The 20,882-nt window shown below is 40.9% G+C and overlaps 1 protein-coding gene across 7 annotated transcripts in view; it reads left to right on the top strand.

The window, feature by feature from the left end:
- Nucleotides 1-20,882, top strand: part of cacna1bb (calcium channel, voltage-dependent, N type, alpha 1B subunit, b) — a 102,568-nt gene that overhangs the window by 32,827 nt on the left and 48,859 nt on the right. For all 7 annotated transcript variants that reach the window (XR_008412940.1, XR_008412939.1, XM_053849216.1 and 4 more), the window contains exons 4-6: nucleotides 5,735-5,826; nucleotides 5,935-6,087; nucleotides 10,783-10,970. Coding sequence is in view for 5 of the 7 variants with exons in the window: in XM_053849216.1 (XP_053705191.1) it covers nucleotides 5,735-5,826; nucleotides 5,935-6,087; nucleotides 10,783-10,970 (433 nt within the window). In the remaining 2 variants the exon portion in view is untranslated. The remainder of the gene's footprint in view (nucleotides 1-5,734; nucleotides 5,827-5,934; nucleotides 6,088-10,782; nucleotides 10,971-20,882) is intronic.

Below are 20,882 nucleotides of genomic sequence, written 5' to 3'. Positions count from 1 at the left end.
AATACAGATGGAAAAACTTGCCCAAAATAAACTAATGGAGAGAATGAAAAAGAGTGGTATAGATTTTTGTAACGTAACGTAAAATATTAACAATGCAATAGCTGCGTATTTCTGAAGCAAATTTTCTTCATAGGAATTCAACAGAAAACATTACTGTGCTTTAATGCCTGCTTCACAGCCACTGGTCATGTGCACGAACATGCCGAGCTGAAAATCAGTGTTTCTAGCAAAATGTACAAATAACAGGACGTTGCCGATTATGTCAGAGGGGCAGGAATGAGTGCTCAGTCGCATTGCATCATGGATGAACAGACACCTGACGCCGTGTTTGGAAGATCTAACATGCCATTTCTCTCTCTCCGATGGACGACAGTGATTTGTCTCCTATGCCAGCTCACGGAGACTCATCAGTCTTGTAGTAATGGTGGGTTAGAGGAGTAGATTTGACCAGAGAGGGTAATGTGAATTGGATTGTTTGATGCCTTCACTGCTTTCCTCTCCTTGGTATCATCCAGGATGTGGGCAACATAAATGCTAGAAGTGGTGACACTACACTGCAACAGACTCACTATCACTTAAGTAGTTCAAGGCAATTAAACGCAGATGTCTTGCAAAGATAGCCTGATGGAGGAACTTCTTCCACCACTGCACGTCTCATGACTGCAGCAAGATCTTCAACTGCAACAGTTGAAGATCTTGTTATAGACACTGTTAAACAAGTTAGAGCTTGATGGTTTGTCACTGTAACTGCCATTAATGTTACTGCTGTTTGGCTGCAGAATACGTTGTTATAATACTGGTTTATATATATATAGCTGTAAAGTATTGTTATAAATACTTAAAATGAAAATAGTTATTATGATAATAATGTTCATTTTAGCCAATAAAGCTAAATGTAGAGTGTGATATTTCATCTGTGTAAAAGCATTAAACACCGGAAAAAGTATTGTGAACCTTGCTCTGTTTCAAGGAAAAGGTGTAATGATTTCGCAGCCTCTGTCTAATAAATGTAGTTGAAATAAAGATTTCAGTGGAGGAAGTAAACATATTTTTTTCAATGAACATAAAGATGTGCCTGCAATCCAAAAGTGTGTTCACCTGAGTTTCATCACACAGTTTATTTTGTCAAACATGTTTTGGCCTTTAAAATGCCATTTGTAGTTCTTGTCCACAGAGTGACAAATCTGTGGCTCTAATTCAGAACACATCAGCTGCTCTTTCCAGTATCAATAAAACATGAAAATATCGGCGCCATATTAAAAAAAAAAAAAAAAACCCAAACAAACAAGATAATATGAGGCTTTACTAGCATCAGAGCACGGACGATATGACACCACCACAGACCAGGAACCAGGAAGGATATAAAAGCTCACAGGTGTACTGATGAGGTTTCCAGCTGGGTGTCATTACCTGTCAAGAAGAAGAACGGGACAACAACAAGGAAATACAACAACAAAATAAAAGCACATACCAAACAGACCATGACACAGGAGACAGATTTTAAATATTAGTGCACATGATGATGGGTGCGCTCGTGCCAATATTGAAGAACATTAACAATGTGTGCTCGATAGTTTACAGTGTGAGAAGGTGTGTGTGTGTGATCCACTGTCATCCTAAGAGGTCATTTTATATCAGGAACATGTTTGTTCTATGTCACAGTATTATTTAGTTTCTATTTCCATCATAACTGCCATAAAAATTCTGCCACTCAAGTGCATCTATGGGCCCTGGAGTGTGTGACAGAGGATGCAATCACCCTCCATATTTCCTGTGCCACCGCCTGGCGTCCGTCGGGGTGTATCCTGGTGATGAAAAAGGGATATTAAAAATCTTAACTGTGTGCCCGACTGTCTGTCTACACAGCCGTCACATCACTCCTCCGGTGCGCACTCACACATTCATGCGCTCGCTTATCTGAACAAAGTGAGTTATCGATTGTGCTGGATAAAAACAGCAAAGATGGATGATTCATCATTTCTGTTTCTTCAGGTCTCAGTGGGTTTGAATGCTGCGATGATGATGATGAGTTGTCAGCTTTGAGAAATCATCCACAGATTTACATGGAATTATATTTTTGGCGAAGATGAAAGTCACTTGATTAAATGTGCAACATTAGGACGATGAAAGTGTATAGCATAAGAAGTATGAGTTTTACGTTTCAGGCTCATTGGCAGGGTGATAAAGGATGTTGGACTAACTTCACAGAACGAGTGCATTTTATTGAGTTACTATCGTGTTTGTCAATGACCCCTCAGATTTGACCACAGATTCAATCAATCATTCAATCACTACTGAAAAAAAGCCCCATCTGCTTTCATCCTCCCCAACTCACAAATCACTACAGGGTTATGCACGATAAATACGGGTGCTAAATACTGCATATCACAAAACAGAAAGACATACGCTTACAATAAATGTCAATGAAGTACTGAAGGTGGAGAGTGGCTGGATAAATATAAACTTATTCAAATGTAAGACGGTTTAAACTTTGGTCCTTTGCTTTAAGAATGTCAAAGGCAACTGACGTCACAGTTTGGTGAAGCTCTAGCAGACTTTACTATGTCCGTGACATATTTACGCACTGAGAAAGAGAGAGAGAGAGAGAGAGAGAGCTAGAAAGAGAGAGAGAGGTCGTCTTCCATTAGTGTGTTTATGAAAGTTCCCACTCCGGACGTTTGTAAAAGTTTCAGATTCCGGTGGCTAACCAACACTGGATTCGACCCAAAACAGCAGCGGATTCAGTCGGTTCCGTCTTAGAACGTCAACTGAGAAAGGCTGGGTGAAATTACTGATTCTTTTTTGGTCTATTTGCTTAGCTTTGTGAATGTCGCGACGGGTTTGCTCAGCGTTATCTGCTTACAACCTGCTGCTGAGGAACCAGCGGTTTCACATTCATGAGCCCCGAAAACTCTTATGCCTTTCTCCTGAGCATATGCTGCTGGATGCAAACGTTACATGACAGACTGAGACAGCTTCGGCAGGCAACGACAGACAGTGATTGCCCTTCACCGATCACACCGATATCGGCCGATCATGATGGGTGCCCGATTGATAAGGTGCAAAGTAAGTCCTCATACGGTGCTGCACATACCAAGGGACATCTGAAGTGATGTGGTGATGAGAGCTCATCATTGTCTCTCCAAACCAAGCCCTCCTCTTGAAGGTCACGCGGGAGGGCAAACATTTGACTCCATACATCTGTGCCATCATGCAACATTGAAGGCAGACTTCAGCATCAACACTGGACTCAAAAGTTCACTTGACAACAGTTCATGAGAGACGCCATTGGAGGGGGAATGTTTTGCGACACTGGCTCGGTCAGACTATAAATTTAAATTAAAAAATGTTTTTCAACATTCCCTAAGCTACTCTTAAAGTGTACGCACAGCGATTTCTGGAAAAACCATCTGAAAATAATTATATATATATATAAATATTTTTTTTTTACACAAGTCTAGATACAACTGAAAAATTCACAAGGTGTACTATAGAGCAGTTTCTCTAGCGTAGTTGCGCTTCACTATTAACACAACACACAGTTTTTTATTGTTTCCACCGGATCTTTTCACATAGTCAGGATCATATTAAAGGTGTTTTTGCTTTTGAAGCTCGAGTTAATTCCCAGTGTATATTTGAATGATGAACCAGAATAAATGTGTGCAGGCTATGGATAACTTTGTGTTGTGACCACATGTATGGAAAGAAAGCTATTTCCCTTTCATTGGCTTTTGACTTTCTACTCATTTATTTACTTGATAGCATTTATATTTCATACAGGGAACAGAGAAATATAAAACTCCCTCAGGAAAAGATAATACCAGTAACCATTTGGAAATCAGTCACAGTCAGAGAGCGAGATTAAATTATGAACCAGTGCATTAATCTGCTTTTATGTGCATCTCATACCTTAAAATTGTACTTTTGCTTCATCTTGTTGCCATGACAACTAGTATCCTGGGAGCAATAAGTGACTGCCTTGTGCTGTATATCTGATATTTCTGACTGGGACTTGTTAAAAAGTGTCTTTTATTGAAGGCAAGTCTCTGCTGGAGGACACAGATGACATTTTTCGGCGTGCGGCTTGTAATAAAGGGAAACAAGAAACGCTCAAAATGGGCCATTCAGTGTCTGCAGCTACAAGTGAAATGCATTAAACTGAGGTTATTACAGAAATGGCATGTAGATGACGTTTTTTCAACCATTTGTACAGGTAGCGGGCAAGTACAAGATAAGATACTGTAAAAAAATATGTTGTAATAAAGTGCCTTCATACTGTATTCACATGTTCATAGTTCTGGCACCACAATATTTAATGCCTGCCTTTCTCCTTGTCTTATGATATTTAAGTCACAATTAAGAAGGGGTGGGCGGTATGACAAAATATCATACCATGATTTTATTTTATTTTTTTAAGAATGAAACCACAATTTTGATGTCATTACAGGTATTTTTGATACTGAACTCGATAAAATGTCAGTGAAGATATGACCATTATCTTTCATCAACATGGCATTTTAACAGGATTTAAGTCCACCAAAACATTCAGTAGCATCAAATATAAATGCAAGCACAACAATCACAAAAGAAAAGATCACGTCTGCTTAGTCAGCCAGATTAAGGTCCAGCAGCTGTTACTATTTCAACTATTTTCATCTTCAACAGACAGATTCCAAACGCATATTCTTTGTCAGGAAAACCATTTGGTCAACTTTATCTGACTTGAGCTGTGTAATGGTTGACATCCAGTTGCTTACTTACCTTCTTTGGCAACATTTTTTGTTTTGTTGCGTTCACAGATACATCTTTAACATTAATTCACTCAGACTGCTTCATAGCAGTAATATCTATTTTTTGTGTGATAATCCACGAGTGTCAATGAAGGTTTCAAGTGAGACGTCACAATAGCATTAGCTCCGAGTCTTTGGTGTCGCAGGCCAGACAAGGAACACTCCATCGTTCCGCTGTGATTCTGAGTGGTCGAGTTAGAGGCGCATCAGGTTAAGAAACAAAACACTCTTAAGTTTTTCACTGGCTCATTTGCTCCATTGATGAGAGTGCGGAGGGTTGGGCGCAGCGTGTTACATCGATCTATCATTCTTATAGCATGAGACAAAGACTCCTCAATTGGGCAGATCATCAACATGTTTGAATCATTCCTTGTTATATCATGCAGCCTATATCTAAGACCCTCTTTAGACCTGTCGCCTTTCATTCTGTCAACCAGCGGTCTCAGTTTTTAATGTGGACCCCTAGGAAACGTAATTGCCCACCAATTGTAAAATCTGCTCCGCAACCCTCAAACAGCATGAATAAAGAAGAAAAAAGTGTTTCAAAAATGAAGCTCCCAGGAAACTAAATGTTTCACTCAGCTCATTCTTAGCATGACAGATTAACATTTAGCACTGTTGCTTAGTGACACATCTATGTGGTAATCTTATTTGACAGGCAGGATCTTTTCAGAAAGAACATGTTATGATAGAGACTGCGGGCTGCAAGAGGCACTTTGAAGCACTTTTGTATCTGGTACCATAAACATATACTGTAGCTGTCACTTGATCAGACTTTTGGATCTGGATTTAAACCTGGTTATTGTGTGGCGGAGAGTCCTCTTCTCAGCTGTTGCAGCGACAGACTCATTCAGAGAGATGACTGAATGTACTCCTGTGTTATTAAATCAGATAAGGGTTTGACGCTTTTAATGAACACTGCATGTGCGCCTCTCTACCTTCAGGATCTTGGCCACCGTTGGCTCCGACTTTGACCTACGGACCCTACGGGCGGTGAGAGTGCTGCGGCCCCTAAAACTGGTATCTGGAATCCCCAGTAAGTCACAACCATAAACCACCAATCTAGAAATTCATCTGCCCCAAACTACAAGGGCTTTCATCAGTAGATAGTACATTTTGCTGACGCTGTCTGTCTGTCCTTCAGGTCTCCAGGTTGTGCTGAAGTCAATCATGAAAGCCATGGTGCCATTGCTCCAGATCGGCCTGCTGCTGTTCTTCGCCATTGTCATGTTCGCCATCATCGGTGTGGAGTTCTACATGGGCAAGTTTCACACCACCTGCTTCAGAATCGACACAGGTGAGAGCAAGCCCATTTGACAAAATGACCTTTTAGACCTTTCACTTTGAAAAAAAAAAGAAACAAAACTGAGGAAGCAATTTCTCCACATGTTATTACCGGTGTTACTATGGGAGTTCTTTAAAGTCACCATGCTTATTTTACGTTAAAGCATGAAATAAATGAGCATATGATGTTTGTGAAACAAAATATATAGACATATAGATAAATATTCCGTAGATGTGTGTGTATTTGAAAGTCTTATACAAATATTTTCAAGACATTAAAAGAAGTTTAGTTTAAATAAGGTGATATAAAAACTTGAATATGGCCGCCATCGTGATTTATTGTGCTATTGTCAAACTGATGCAAATATATGATAAGAAATATAAGAAAAATAAAACAATCGATGTTGCTGTCCAAAATTACAGTTTATAGATTGAGTATCAAAGCTACAAGAAGCAAACAATAACAACTGAGTTTTAACTACAGCAAACTATTATAAAGCTAAAGTATGTAGTTCAACTGCATGTGATTTAAACCTTCCCTCTTTGCTCTATACTGTAGATGTGTGTGTGTGTGTGTGTGTATTGCTGCACCTGAGCTGGTGGCGTGAGCAGATGTGTTATAGACACACAAACCCAGCAAGGTTCAGCTCAGCTGAGCAGGTGCAAGAGTGGTGGATCCATTTATAAATCTGAAGGTGACAAGTGTCTCAATTAGTGGCTGATTCTGTGCTGTGAAACTGTAAGACAAATGTCTTGTCAGGTGTAAAGCACCATCTCCAGCTGAAGGGATTTGATGGATTTCTAGAAAGCCGCACAACACAATGAGTGTAAAGCAAAGAAAGGTACAGCCTATTGTACCTGTGGCTCTTCAGTTTCTTGGAAGAGATGAGTCACTGGTCCATCTGTGACTGCCCCTGGTGCTGCTCTGCCTCACTCCTCTGTTTCCATCCTGTGAGTGAGCCTGACTTATCCACTTGCTTGTTCAGTCTCTTGGTCTTTACAATCATCCATACTCTTGTCATTCGAAAGAAAGGTGTGTAGGTGTCATGAGGGAGAAAGAATTGTCCTACACTCTTGGCGGAGAAGGTCGATGCTGACCTCACACTTGATGTTCTATCTCTCCACCTCTGTACAGCAGGAGGAATTCAAAATGAATTGGTGATGACTTTTTTCTGTTCAACTGACTTTTCAGACTAGTTGCAACAAACGTTGTTCTCCAACTGAAGGCATGTTTTGCTGACGCTGCACCTGTCATGGATTCATTTTTCTGGTCAAAGAGATGTCAGCGGCTTGGGCCTGATCATTGTTGAAACTTGGTGCCTTAGGAAACACCAGCTGAACAATTCATCAGTTCACCTCAATGCATTCATTCTTTATTCCGATCTCCATCTGCTGACAAGTGTGTCGGCACAGCGGCTGCCTGCTTGTGCAGCGCTTCTATCTGCTGTTCCTTCATAACCAATGAAAGTTCAAGCGCGGAGATAAGGTGGGCTAGGGAGGGTGCTCCAGCTGGAGTGCTGACTTACGAAAAGTGTGTGCACTCTCAGCACACCACATCAACTCTGAGGACGTCGTGAGAACGGGTGTGAGAGGTAAAGGTAAAATATGTACATTAAAACCAAAAACTGACACGTCAGCAGACTAACATTCAGAAGTCTGAAGCAGCCAGTCTGTGCCCATCACGACCACCAGTCTACTACGGTGCCTTTTGTAAATGCTGACAGAAGCATTTGCTCAATGTTGTTTGTGGGTGCATAGTGTGTCTTAATGCACAGACCAGTTAGAGACAGAATTCATCTTCAAACACTGTTAACATATTCTCTTCGCGCACTGTGGTGCCCCCCCGACACTCACCCCGTGAAGTGGGCGTAGAGCTCCAGGGAATACGTGGAATACGGATTCTGTTCCACTTGCCGAACTGTGACAGCAGTAAAGATTCCCTCATTATTTCAAATTTGTTGCTCATGATGCGCCTGTCGCAGGTGTGTGTGTCACCAGATTAGCGCTCCCAGATAAATGAGCGTGTCTTTGTTTTTACTCACTTAATGCTATTTAGAATTTAAATATCCGTGCCACCAGAATCGACAGAATGCATAGAGAGACGTCATACTCACACAACTGACTTATGGTGATACATTTACCAGAGAGTTAAGAACATGCAGTATGAAGCCCAGACTACTACTGAAGAAACTGATATTTTGTAGTCTGTATGAATGTCTTCGCTTGAATTTGTTTAAAATACAATTTGAATCCAACGTGGATTCAAAAAAGGGGGGAGGGGGAAACAGTGACATGCAGTATATTTCAGAAATACTGAGAGTCATCTGTCACAATAACAGGAGGGAACAGAAACAAAACAGAAATATTTGTTGAAAATATTATTTTCATTCCATAAATGCCTAGTAATTATTGTTTCTATTCCCAATAATTACTACTGTTTTTCCCCCTGTAATTCTTAAACTGTTGCTGTAGTTTGGTTATACATACGTTTTTAATAGTAACTATGATGATGATGGGTGTTTTGCAAGGATTCTGCATTGCTTTTGACTGGATTTATTTGTAATTGAATCTCAGTTGGCACATTGAGCCGAAGTTTATCTGCCCGTCCAAGAGACATAATTCCAGCTCAGTGTCTTTCTCTGGGTTGTTACAGCTGAAACATTATTACTTTGCGTAGGAAAGTCATTTAAATTCTCCATTGGTTGGCATGATTTGTTTCAGTGCAAACTATTCTCATATCGTAGCCACTAAAACTGCAGTACTGTAGTTACTTTGGAGAAACACATGACTCCCAGTGGTCAGGGCACAGTCTGGTCTGAACTGGGGAAGTACCCTGGCGGTTCTGCAGTGTCTGACGCCGTGGTCTGTAGCTCCAGTCTAGGGAAGGCTATTTATTTTTATCATTACCTCACAACAAATATTGCAGTATTGATCATCTATTATTATTAAGTCTCTGGCCTTGACAATCCCAGAGTTCTTTCCATTTCAAAAGGGACCTGCTGATGTCTATGCATGTTTTGGCTTGTTTCTGGTCCATTACCTTTTGGAACGTATATTTGGAATACCTATAGGCAGTCAGGCCAGCAATGTTGTATGGTTTGGAAACAGTGGCACTGAGGAAAAGACAGGAGGCAGAGCTGGAGGTAGCAGAGATGAAGATGCTGAGCTTCTCTCTGGGCGTGAGCAGGATGATGATAGGATCAGAGGGACAGCACATGTGCTCAGGTGTTTAGGAGACCAAGTCGGAGGGACTAGATGGAGATGGTTTGGACATGTACAGAGGAGAGAGAGCCAGTACATTGGTAGATGAAGATGTTGAGGTTGGAACTGCCAGGCAGAAGGTGGAGAGGAAGGCCAAAGAGGAGATTTATGGAGGTGGTGAAGGAGGACACGAGGTTTGTAGGTTTGAGAGAAGAGGAATCAGAGGACAGGGTGAGATGGAGGAGGATGATCCACTGCCTGAAGGGAGAAGCCGAAAGGAAAAGAAGAAGCCTCTAAACCAGGGGTCCTTAACCTTTTTGATCTCGGGGCCCACCTTCCCCCGAACAAATGGGCCTGGGGCCCATTCAAGTAATAGAACTGATTCATTCTTCTTGATTTCATTTCTGAACAATAACCATATTTAATCTACTTAGATGTAAACAAACCAAAACCTTGCGAAATGACATGAAACCGTGTGATCATCGCAAAGATATTTATTTGTCATTGAAAAGTCCAACCAGCAGCAGAACCAGGGGCAAGTCATATTATCAAAGTAAAAAAATAAAAAAATACACTTTATGGAAACTGTTGAGAAAATTGAAAAAAAAAAACTGATTACAATTCTTAATCAAATAAATATAATAAAACCATGTCTAAATATCATAAAATAAAAAGAATATATTTTATTTAAACTCCAATATAATATATAAATGAAGTGTAAACAAAAGTATCGCTATAAAGTGTTCTCCATAGATTTTAACTATCACAGACTTGCAACTGTCAAGTCAATTCAGTGACACACTGCTGCTGCCATATGTGACCAATGTAGCATTAAAACTGAGCGTCTCGCGGCCTAAAGACAAGTAAACTTTTGTGGCCCTCGAGGAGGCCCTCGTGGCCCAACCATGTGCCTCGGCCCTATGGTTAAGATTCACTGCTCTAAACCAGGCCCCTCACTGAGCAAGGCTGTGATTGGTCAAAAATGTGATCCCAGAGCCCAGGAGATGTCCTGAGCTCTGTTTTTTAAGTGTGTACTATAGTACTGTATGATTTCAGATTCTAAAAGAATTTTGAATCAATCCTACCAGCTGCAGCATGAAGATAAGCTTAACCACATCACGATGTTAGAAGTAGTGTGCACCTGAAAACCTCACCAAAACATCAATAGATTGTAAATTCAGCAGTCAACCTTCATTCTGTCCTTCAACTTGACGTGTTGCAGTAAAGGTGGACAGAGTGAGGCAGCGCCATCACTCACCAGGATTAGGTTAGCAGGTCAATGGCTTTTCGTTGAGAGCAATCAATTAAGGTGGGCGTGGCAGGGCGACTGACAGGCCTGTGAGTCCTATGGATGATGCTTGAGGTCCCACTGAGAACATGAATGAGCTGCCTTGTAAACAAGAGATGGCTCTTTACACACCAGTCACATCTGCAACATGAACTGTTTATAATTACAGAAGATGAATCGATGATGTCAAGTATTGATGTGACGTGAACTTATTTCCAGGGGAGGAAGCAGCAGACTGGCCCTGCGGTGTGGAGCCGCCAGCCAGGTTGTGTCCGAACGGAACTGTGTGCAGAGAGTACTGGACCGGACCCAATTTTGGAATTACCAACTTCGACAACATACTCTTCGCAGTGCTAACTGTGTTCCAGTGCATCACCATGGAAGGCTGGGTGGAAATCCTCTACAGTGTGAGTGTACCTGCTACCACACCCCTGAAAACACATGCACACACAGTATCTTTAGGCAGCTTTCCTCTCTGCAATCCTCACTTTAACAATAGGCCTCCTCATTGTTTTTTTTTTTTTAGGAAAATTGTTGATTTTACAACTGAGAGAACCACACTGTCACGCTCATTCGTAGAGGTGGATCCAAATGCTGGAGACCAGATGAGAGTTTAAATCCAAAAAATGGTTCAACAAAAAAGAGGGTGATAGGAAAAACCACAGTTCAACTCAAACGCCACTTAAATACAACAAAAACCGCCTCTCAAGGAAGGAATCAGAACTCAAAACCTCACAATGATATGTGGGCTGATGACAAAATACTTGACTTTGGTCAGGCTATGAGGCACGATCACCGGCTAGACAACAAGACAGTACGCACTCTCACAGGACGGAAACACAGAGGGGCAGATAAGGGGAACAGAGAGACAAGATGAGACAAGACGGACCAGATACTAACAGGAAGACACACTGAACCCTGTCAAAATAAAGAAAGTAACCTACCAAAACATAACTAACAAGCACAACTTAGCATAAATAGCAATGTGTGACACACTCTCTCAAAGGCGAGCAAGAGTGTTGGTGTTGGTGAGGAACTAGGTGTCGTGGTCAGGACCAAGGGCGTCTGTTTTGAGAAGGGAGCGCAAAAACTATTAGCAATATGGACTCTTGAAACGGGATGGGGACAGCATTAGATTAGGGTACAATGAAGGCATCTGTGACACTGGTGTTTTAAGTGAAATATCACTTTTTTTAACTTTGATAAATATTCATCCTTTCTTATGAATCCCTCTTTAGGCAGACTTTCTTTTTGTCCACTTCAGACCACCGTAGCTGCTGCTACCTCCTGGAGATTATCCGGCTGAAATAAAACGGGAATATGCTTCTTTTTCACGGGACACTGTTAACTACTTTGCTCCCATTTGCTCGGTGTAGACACAAATTTTGACTATATTTTTGATCATGTGCAAGTTTTGCAGAAAAAGATAGGATTAAGAAACAAACAGATGTGTCTAGCTCTTGTTATTTTTCCTTATTTCTCTCTCAGCAAACTACTGACCTATGCATCTCGGATGTGTGTGGTTGGTGTGTTCATATGCGTTGGAATGTACTGTACTACTGAAAATAACAGGTTATGATGGCTTACATTGGCAAACAATGGGGGGAGGCATCTCTCTGGTTCCCCCCAAAAACCGATAGAGGAAAAAAATCGAGGCAGAGTCAGGACCGAGACCACTGAGGGCTGCGTGACCTGGTCTGAAAAGTAGACTGAACAAAGAGAACTAGTTTGTTCCATTGATAGCATTTCAGTTCTTGATATATTTTGAAAAAAGGTTAGACAGAGCATCACAAGCAACATTTAAACTATTTGATACCGCAGCTTTTTTTCATTTTCTACAGCAGCAAGATTTACAGAGTCAAATAATTTTTACCCAGTAATAAGTCCACCAAATCCTTAACAGCACATCCAATTCGTATTGTATTTTTTTCTTTTTGGCTTCCATTGAAAACAACGGAAGGAAGAATGAAAGCAGCGTTATTGAGGAGCTGAATCTGAATGGTCCAAAAATAGACAACCTGCTCCCTTGATTGGATCTATTCATCAAAGAGACGCGCTGTGAAACCGCTCATCTTTCATGGATTTAAGCAGCACTTTCCTTGATGACCATCGTTGCATCGCCATCTTTAATGACCGCATGAAAGCTTTTCTAAAGTACTGCACGAGTATTCTTCAAAACCAGGAATGGCAAAGGAATGTGAGGCTGTCTTCAAGCCGACTACATTCAACGGCATCACGCAATAACAAACATGACTGGATGTTGAACTCTTAACTGGCTATAAAAGAGGAGGGAGGAAGCAGGGTATGAGCTGAACATCCATTGGTTTACACGACCTGGGGTTCACCTACTGCTTTGGCTTGCTCTCTTGCTGTTCCCATATTAATGGAGCGCACTGATAATAGCACTTGCATCAATTATTAATTGAGAAGCGTTTTGTCAAGCGTTTATCCTGTTCCATCGCTCAGCATTTGTTTCCATTGAGGAAGAGACCACACTTGGGAGCTGTAACCATTAATGAAGTTCATCTAGAGGAGCGCTTGCTGCTATAAACCTCGAGGAAACATTTGTTCTGACGCGCTGACTGTAACTAGGCGGCTTTAAATTAAAGAACGTTGAACAGCAACAAGGGAATAACGCCGTATGACGGGTCTGAATATTTATTCATAGTTCATATCTCTTCATATTCTTCATCCCAAGAGATGGAGTTGAAGTTGTGCTATACTGTCCTGTTTAAATAAAAAAAATCTTGAACCAGATCGAAGAGCAAATGAGCTTCTCTTTCCTCACTTAAGGCTGTAAAGTCTGGGCCACAAAAATTTGATGTGTGACGCAGGTGTCTGCAGCAGACGTCTACAGTTGTGGCTTTGTCTGGCCCACATGTGCGCAAATACAAAGACATTATATAAGTGACATGTTCAACACTCATCTCTGTAGTGGAGACTGAAATGAATGTGTTTTAGGTAACATTTTGCAAAAGAAAATGTTATGCATTTTCATATTTTCTATTGTTAGTTGTTTATTATATTCATAATATTAATCTAATATATTTATATTCATCATTTATGCATGTAGTTTAATTCTAAGCTGCGAAATGAAGCATAAAACTGATGCGTTTTTAAATCAAATTGGGTAAGTGGTTCAAAGAAGAGCCAGAGATGTGAAGAACTTTCAACCTCTCCACAGACAATTTGATCCGATAGACTTAAATAAATAATAATAAATAAACATCCACACATGTACTGCATTAAATGTTGTGAAAAATGTTTTCGCATTGAGTAAATTCGTGGATCTGTATGTCATTGTTTTTGTGCCCTCACCTTTTCCCCTTTTTCCTCCTTCTTTATTTTCATCCCCTTGATATTTGTACTTTGCTTCAGAGAGCAGCTAAATGGCACAGTGAGCTGCCTGCAGAGTCGTCTCCCATCTTCCGCTGTTCCTGTTCCTTTCACTCCAAACATCTTATGTAGCTGAAACTGGCTCATTATCCTAAGCGCTGCAGGCGCTCACTGCCGCGAGCTGGGAATGCTGTTTCCCTCAGCTCCTTCTTATCGAGATGTTTTTCCAACCGTCATCTTTTCTTCCAAATCATCATAATTCCAACTGCCACTCTCATCCACCGCCATCCGTTATATTATAAATATGTTCATGCCAGCCTCATGAATCATTCAAGTTTTCTGCTTCATTCATTTTAACTTCATGTATTCACATGTTTTTCATAGCATGATTTCTGATTTAAATACAAAATTTCAGTATTAAAAGGTCATATTGTTTCAGATGCACCATCAAGGACTTTATTGCTTGTGTTATTTATATTTACATTCATCATGATGTATTTATTTTACTGGACTGTGATGACAGCTATTGAATAAAAGCATCAAATTTTTAAAATAATAAAAAAAATAATTTCCTTTATAAACCACTTTACATGTTAAATATTCCGACTGTGCACAGGTTCGGCATGAGTAATATTTTGGCAATATTTCGGTTAGATGAAAGTAATAATGCTTATTAATAATGAAGAAATAGCGATTACGTTTTTCAACTTGAAAAATGATGCTTTTGTACTCTCTATTCATCGAGACTCGTGATGCCAGCTTCATCATGAGGGTGGTGACAGTCAGTGGTTTAAAATGAAAAATTAAAAAAATGAAGATAAGCTTTAGTTTACATGCATGAAATGACCTTTCAAATGAAAATGAAACCTTTCAGTGAATCATGTACATATTTTGCAGTACCGCTGTTAGCCAGGGAACTCGTCATTGATCCGGACATTTCGAAAATAACATAAAAAATATTTGCTCATAATTTTTTTTCTAAATTCTCTGCACTGGGAAATAGTGGGAAAGGGAAAGCCTTCATGCTGTAGGTGTATTTGTGCAAGTGCAGTGGAGTGAATCAGCATGTCATGTGTGCCTTCATCTCCTGCATGTACAAGTGAAGATGCACTCATGGAGCCATAACACACGAGGGAAGGGAAAGTCTATAATGTCACGGCACTACAATGGCATCCAAGCATGAGATCTATACAGTGGATTATATACTTTAACCCGCCGTTCACCTCCAAGATTCATCTGCCCCCGCTGGCCCCCCAGGCAGACAGCTCATACCCCTTTTGCTCTAATGGTGCGAAAGAAAATGTGGAGTTATTACCATCTTGCTGTCATTACCGCCTGCCTCCGACAATTTTTCTAACCTATAAATGTGCTTCCTCAGAACACTCCCAGTAGCTTCTGTACATGAGCTCGAGACAGACTTCCTCTTCGCTCTTCCTGCCTGTGGACTGAAACATTCTGCTAATGAACGTCTGCCTCCATCTCGAAAATAATAAAAATAGGATATGGAACTAGGTTTTCACACTGATGTAAGTGAACTACATTCACAGAAGTGACCATGCCTGCCTGGTCTAGACTGGGCAGCCACTGTCTAATGTGCCCCTGTGGCAACGACAGTACCAAACCTGCACCGCGATCCTCACTCTGTCACATACGGCTGCGTATTGGCAGGAAACTGGCCATACCTGCTCCGACCTAGTAGTGATGATGCGATATAATGAGGCAATAAAAACATACCAGAACTGCCTAAATCAGCATAATAACAATATTTGTTGTATTAAAATCCTGCACTTCACTTTACAAACTGTTATGGATTAGCAGGTGGGTTGAACAGAACATCAATATACAGGCTCAGAGTTGTCTGGGTAGCATCCATTCATTCACTGTGATGTTGCGTTGCCACGAATCTGCAGAGTTTGTAGGTTTGTGTTGCAGGTGTATTTGACTCTAGTGTGGCTCACACTCTTGTCTTCGCTATCCTGAATGATAGCAGCCCAATTCAGGCTTGAACGCTCATTGTCAATCACAAGGAACTCAACAGGGAAAAACGTCTGAAAACATGAAGAAGAAGGAGACTAACAAAAAAAATGTGCAAATGTGTTCTTTAGCCCTCAATTGTGAAAAAAAGAAAACTCTCTGACCCTGTACAGAACTCCAGCCTCAGAGAAGAATTAAACTAAATCACATTAATGCAAAAACTCAAGCATTTTGTTGATGTCTCTAATGCTTGCTGCTGAGTTGAATTTCCCAATCATCGGATAAATAAATAAACGCTGCATAATAATCCTAGTATTTATTTATCAAATATCAAATCAGCTCCTCTGGTCAAAGCGGAAAAGATGATGCATGCAAAATAGTGTACTTACAATAACAAGTATCACACCAATGTATTGTGTTACTAGACTGCATTGATGCTTCTTACACCCCTACCATGCCACTGCTGCATCTCCAGATGTACTAGAGAACCAGGAAGGCGAGCAGGTTCCGCTTCTTTGACAGTGTCCATGTGATTCCATTGTATGGCAAGAGCAAGTTCATCATCAGAGCAAGAATATTTCCTAGTCAAGTTTGGCGTTGTTTCTTTTATTTCAGTTGAAATAACAAGTCCAGAAAAGTCCAGAAGTTGCTCCTGGATATCCAACATTTCTTGCTTGACTCATCTATATTTTGATGCGCTGCCTCTCATTTCTGATGTTACAACCGCAATCGTCTGACAGACAGAGAAGGGGAAGCCTGCGAGGAGAGATATCAGCTTATGCTAATAACCATCCCGCACTGTTGCCATGTTGTGCTCTCAACTTCTTCGTATCAGCACCGACATTAGCAGCAAATAATGATGAGAATTCAAAACAGCAAAAGTCTATTTGACAAAGCCAGTCGACTGGACCTGTGACTGCTAACAGTTTACACGATACATGTACTATGAGTATGTACAGAATTTATCCTTTTGTATGTCAATATTTTTTAATAAACAACAGAAGAGAAAAAAAAAACATTTTTTTTATTATTATTTTCTGTCATGTATTTCAGCTGGAGCTTGAAAGTGCATTTCTACATGGTCAGTTTAAACTCATCTCATCATATACACAAGTGTTAAATAAGGGGAGACCTCATCTTTTTTTCTCCTTTTTATTTTAATGTGTTTTTAATGGGAATGAGCTCAAATTGTTTCCATCTCCGACACTCCTCATTTCCCGCATGTATTACTCAGAGTTAATCCTACTCCAACGCCTCGGCAAGCCGTGATTACGTGTCGCAACAAGAGTGCAGGAGATTATGACTATTTTCAACAGCACAACGGCATCAACAGAGAAGGAGAGTACAAACACTGGCACAAAGTAGCCATGCAAGAAATTGTGCTGCTGCTTTATGTTGAAATGGTAATCTGCTCATAAATACCTTTCATGCTTTCTTTCTTCACCCAGCAACCACTAACACATTCGTGAATAAAAGCGCTCTAATTTTGGTCCAAAGACGGCTCAATAGAGGAATATCTGTTGTTTCAGTTAATATTGGAGTTACGACGTATAACAAGCTGTATATCTGTAATATTAACTGAAGCAAAATGACTTGTGCATGCAAGGACACAGAATTTGTGTGTAGCAAGTAATGGTTTGTCATCACAGTGGTGGGTCATCACACTTTTTGCTTCCTCTTTTCAGAAAAAAAAAACTCTTAAAGGGCTACTTTGACTAGTCCAGGATGGTGGCGATGTTGAACCATGGCTTTGATGCTCTGGTTCTGCACCTCCTTTGTTCAAAAACGTCAGCGATGTCCGATATATAGCTGCCTCAGAACGAAAGGCTATTGTTCCTACACACTGTTCAACTACTCACAGTTGAACTGGGCACGGTCATTGAGGCAGCATCCCTCCGTGTTGCATGTAAACTAGAATACACCACAGCATCACAGTGATTTGAGCTGTGGCCTTAGTCCGTCTTTTCACTGCCTGGAATTCTTTTGTCAATACCGGTGAACCTCTTGTCCCCCTATAGGCACCAGACTATAGTCTGGAAAGTCAGCTCTGACCCAGTCAGACCCAGATACGATCACAGCTGGTAACTGGAGAAGATTTTGAACATTAAATGGTATTTGAAATTGTAGTTCCCCTGAACTGGAATTACAACCCAAGCTTTCCAATGCTGGTCCAACTTCCCTTCCAACTGCCGAGAATCTTTAGCTGACGTTTACGCAAAACCAATTTTAGGTCTGTATCCTGTTGTTGTCAAATAATACTGAAACATATGGGATCATTAGAGGAATCTTGCCGACAGCCACAGAGTGCGTCAGCAATTTTCTAATGAGCAAAATGAAGATAGCCAGTGGTTATGATTGCCATATGGCTTCATCTCTGCCTTCCTGGTGCACTCACAGTCTCCTAAAATCGTATTAAAGCATGTTCACTGCCCTTTCCAGTCCAGGGAGAATGAATGCAGTTGTCAGGGACTTAAATTTGACTGGAAATATTAACTTTATTTTTTCACTCACTGTATAATACAATGTCATAAAAATACATGTTGCTTACTCTTATTATTGATCCATTTTGGTGCGGGGTTGTCAAGGGGCATCAAACAATAATACGATTTGGAAACAAAATAAAAGCAAAAGTATAAAATGAAGGAGTGAAAGGATGAGGAAAAATTATATAACTGCTCTAAATGTTCTGTATAATATAGATGTTGTGTACTTGCGTGAATTAAACTTGATACACTGGGCTAAATTCAAGCACAAATAAACCGTTGAACCAAACCAACCTATTGTTAACTGCATGAACAGCTCTTGCATGCAGCTCTTGCTTCTACCAGACAGCTATTAAAATGAGGTCGCTTTTCTTGGCAAGACTGGCCATATCTATTTTCAATGCCCACGAGCAGAGGACATGAAGTATAGAAGATGGGATGGATGCTGATGGTTAAAAATGATGCGGAAACCACTTTTCAAACCGCTGACTGTATTTAGAACCAAAAAAAATCCCTTTACTACTTGCTAATTATTTCATGCTTTGGTTAGTAACAGTGGCTTAGCAAACAGTGGTTTTAAAAGTTCCCTATTAAAACAAGAAACACTCTGCAATACTTCAATAATAAACTTTAACTGACTCATCATCACTAATGGTCAACATCTTTGGCTTCATGCTCAATAATCCTTTGCTGGAAGTGTTGAATTCCAATCTGCCTTCAGGCTATGGTGAAGACATACATGGCGCATGTACTGTGCAGTTCTACACACACATGCATGCACACATATACATCCCTGTCGCCTCCAGCTGTTTCCCCGCTAACATCTGTGATCACACTCTGGGAATTGACATACAACAAAATCGTCGTGATGAATGTCCTGCTAAAGTGCCCGAAGCAGAAGAAGAACCCTGTCCTCTCTGCTAGAGGTTGCTGGGGTAATGATGAAATTGTGTGTGTGACAGTCTATGTGACTTCTTCGACACTTTCATTGATAAAAACATGGTCCATTAGCGACATGACAGATTCTGCTTCCCAAACTTGTCTGCTCTGCAGAGTTGTACTCAGTCATCTGGAAGAGACTCAGAGTAGTACATCAGCTCCTCAAAAATCGGACGTGGCCTCCCTGGTGAGACATGTCCAACTGTATGGTAGAAGAAGAGACTGTGTCTCTTGGTTGACTTGCGAACGTCTGGTTATTCCTTGGAAGAGCTGTAAGAGGTTTCTGGGGAGAGGAAGTGGTAAAGCGGTGGGAAATGAATGCGATGGATGACATCACCTGTGGACCTCTTGAAATCTGATCTGTCAGTACTTGAATGCAAGATATTATTTATTTAAAGTTTTGAATGTCAATATATAGTAAATTAGTAAGGCAGTTTGTATGAACATAACATCTTTTTCATGAACATTATATTGTCAGGTTTCTGCATTGTTTTTTTTTTCTAAAAAAATTGGCTGTTTTTAACAAATCATAATATATTACCAATAATATCATAATATATTGCAATGTATCGTATCACCACACCTGTATCGGGATACTTCATCTTTTTCTTCTTCAATCGGCTTCTCCCTTCAGGCAGCGGATCATCCTCCTCCATCTTACTGTGTCCTCTGCTTCCTCTTCTCTCAAACCTACAAACTTCATGTCCTCCTTCACCACCTCCACCTCCTCTTTGGCCTTCCTCGCCACCTTCTGCCTGGCAGTTCCAACCTCAACATCTTCATCTACCAATGTACTGGCTCTCTCACCTCTGTACATGTCCAAACCATCTCAATCTAGCCTCTCTGACTTTGTCTCCTACATACCAGCATCTTCATCTCTGCTACCTCCAGCTCTGCCTCCTGTCTTTTCCTCAGTGTCACTGTTTCCAAACCATACAACATTGCTGGCCTCACCACTGTTTTGTACACCTTCCCTTTCATCCTTGCCGACACCCTTTTGTCACACACCTGCACCCGCTTCTTCACCTCTTTCTCACACTCTCCATCGCCCTGAACAGTTGAGCCTAAGTACTTCAAATCCTCTACCTTCTTTATCTCTACATCCTGTAACTTCACCTGTCCACTCTCACACCTGTATCGGGATACACAATGCTTTTTTTTAAAATAAAAGAAAGCATGTCAGTCAGTTCCATTTCCACGTTGTGAGAAGAATGCTAGCAATCGAGCCCGGGAAAACACAATGGAGCACTCCATGAATGCATGTATGCATTTGAGAGAGAGAGAGCTGCTTGTAATGGCATGGCCTCCTGACTGCTACTCTGGCCAGTCGATTGCAGGCTGCCTCGCCCCTTGATGAGTCTCACCACAAGCCTCCTCCTCGTGTGCTGTCCAAATCACCAGGCCACGGCCGTGAAGAGACTGTCGGGAGGAGACTCGCAGTGCCATGAGCGCACATTACAATAGCCGCACAACCCAGTGTTAGGAGCTTTAGCTGCAAACCCTGCTTTACCTCCTGACTGCTGGAGCATATTTGCTCAATGGGAAGCAAGTCTGTAAGTTTGTTTGCTTCATGTCCTTTGAAACTTA

The sequence above is a fragment of the Synchiropus splendidus genome, chromosome 1 (genome assembly GCF_027744825.2).
Source record: "Synchiropus splendidus isolate RoL2022-P1 chromosome 1, RoL_Sspl_1.0, whole genome shotgun sequence".
NCBI classification, from domain to species: domain Eukaryota; kingdom Metazoa; phylum Chordata; class Actinopteri; order Syngnathiformes; family Callionymidae; genus Synchiropus; species Synchiropus splendidus.
Note: the sequence above shows the minus strand (reverse complement) of the source record. Positions and strands in the feature narration are given on the sequence as shown.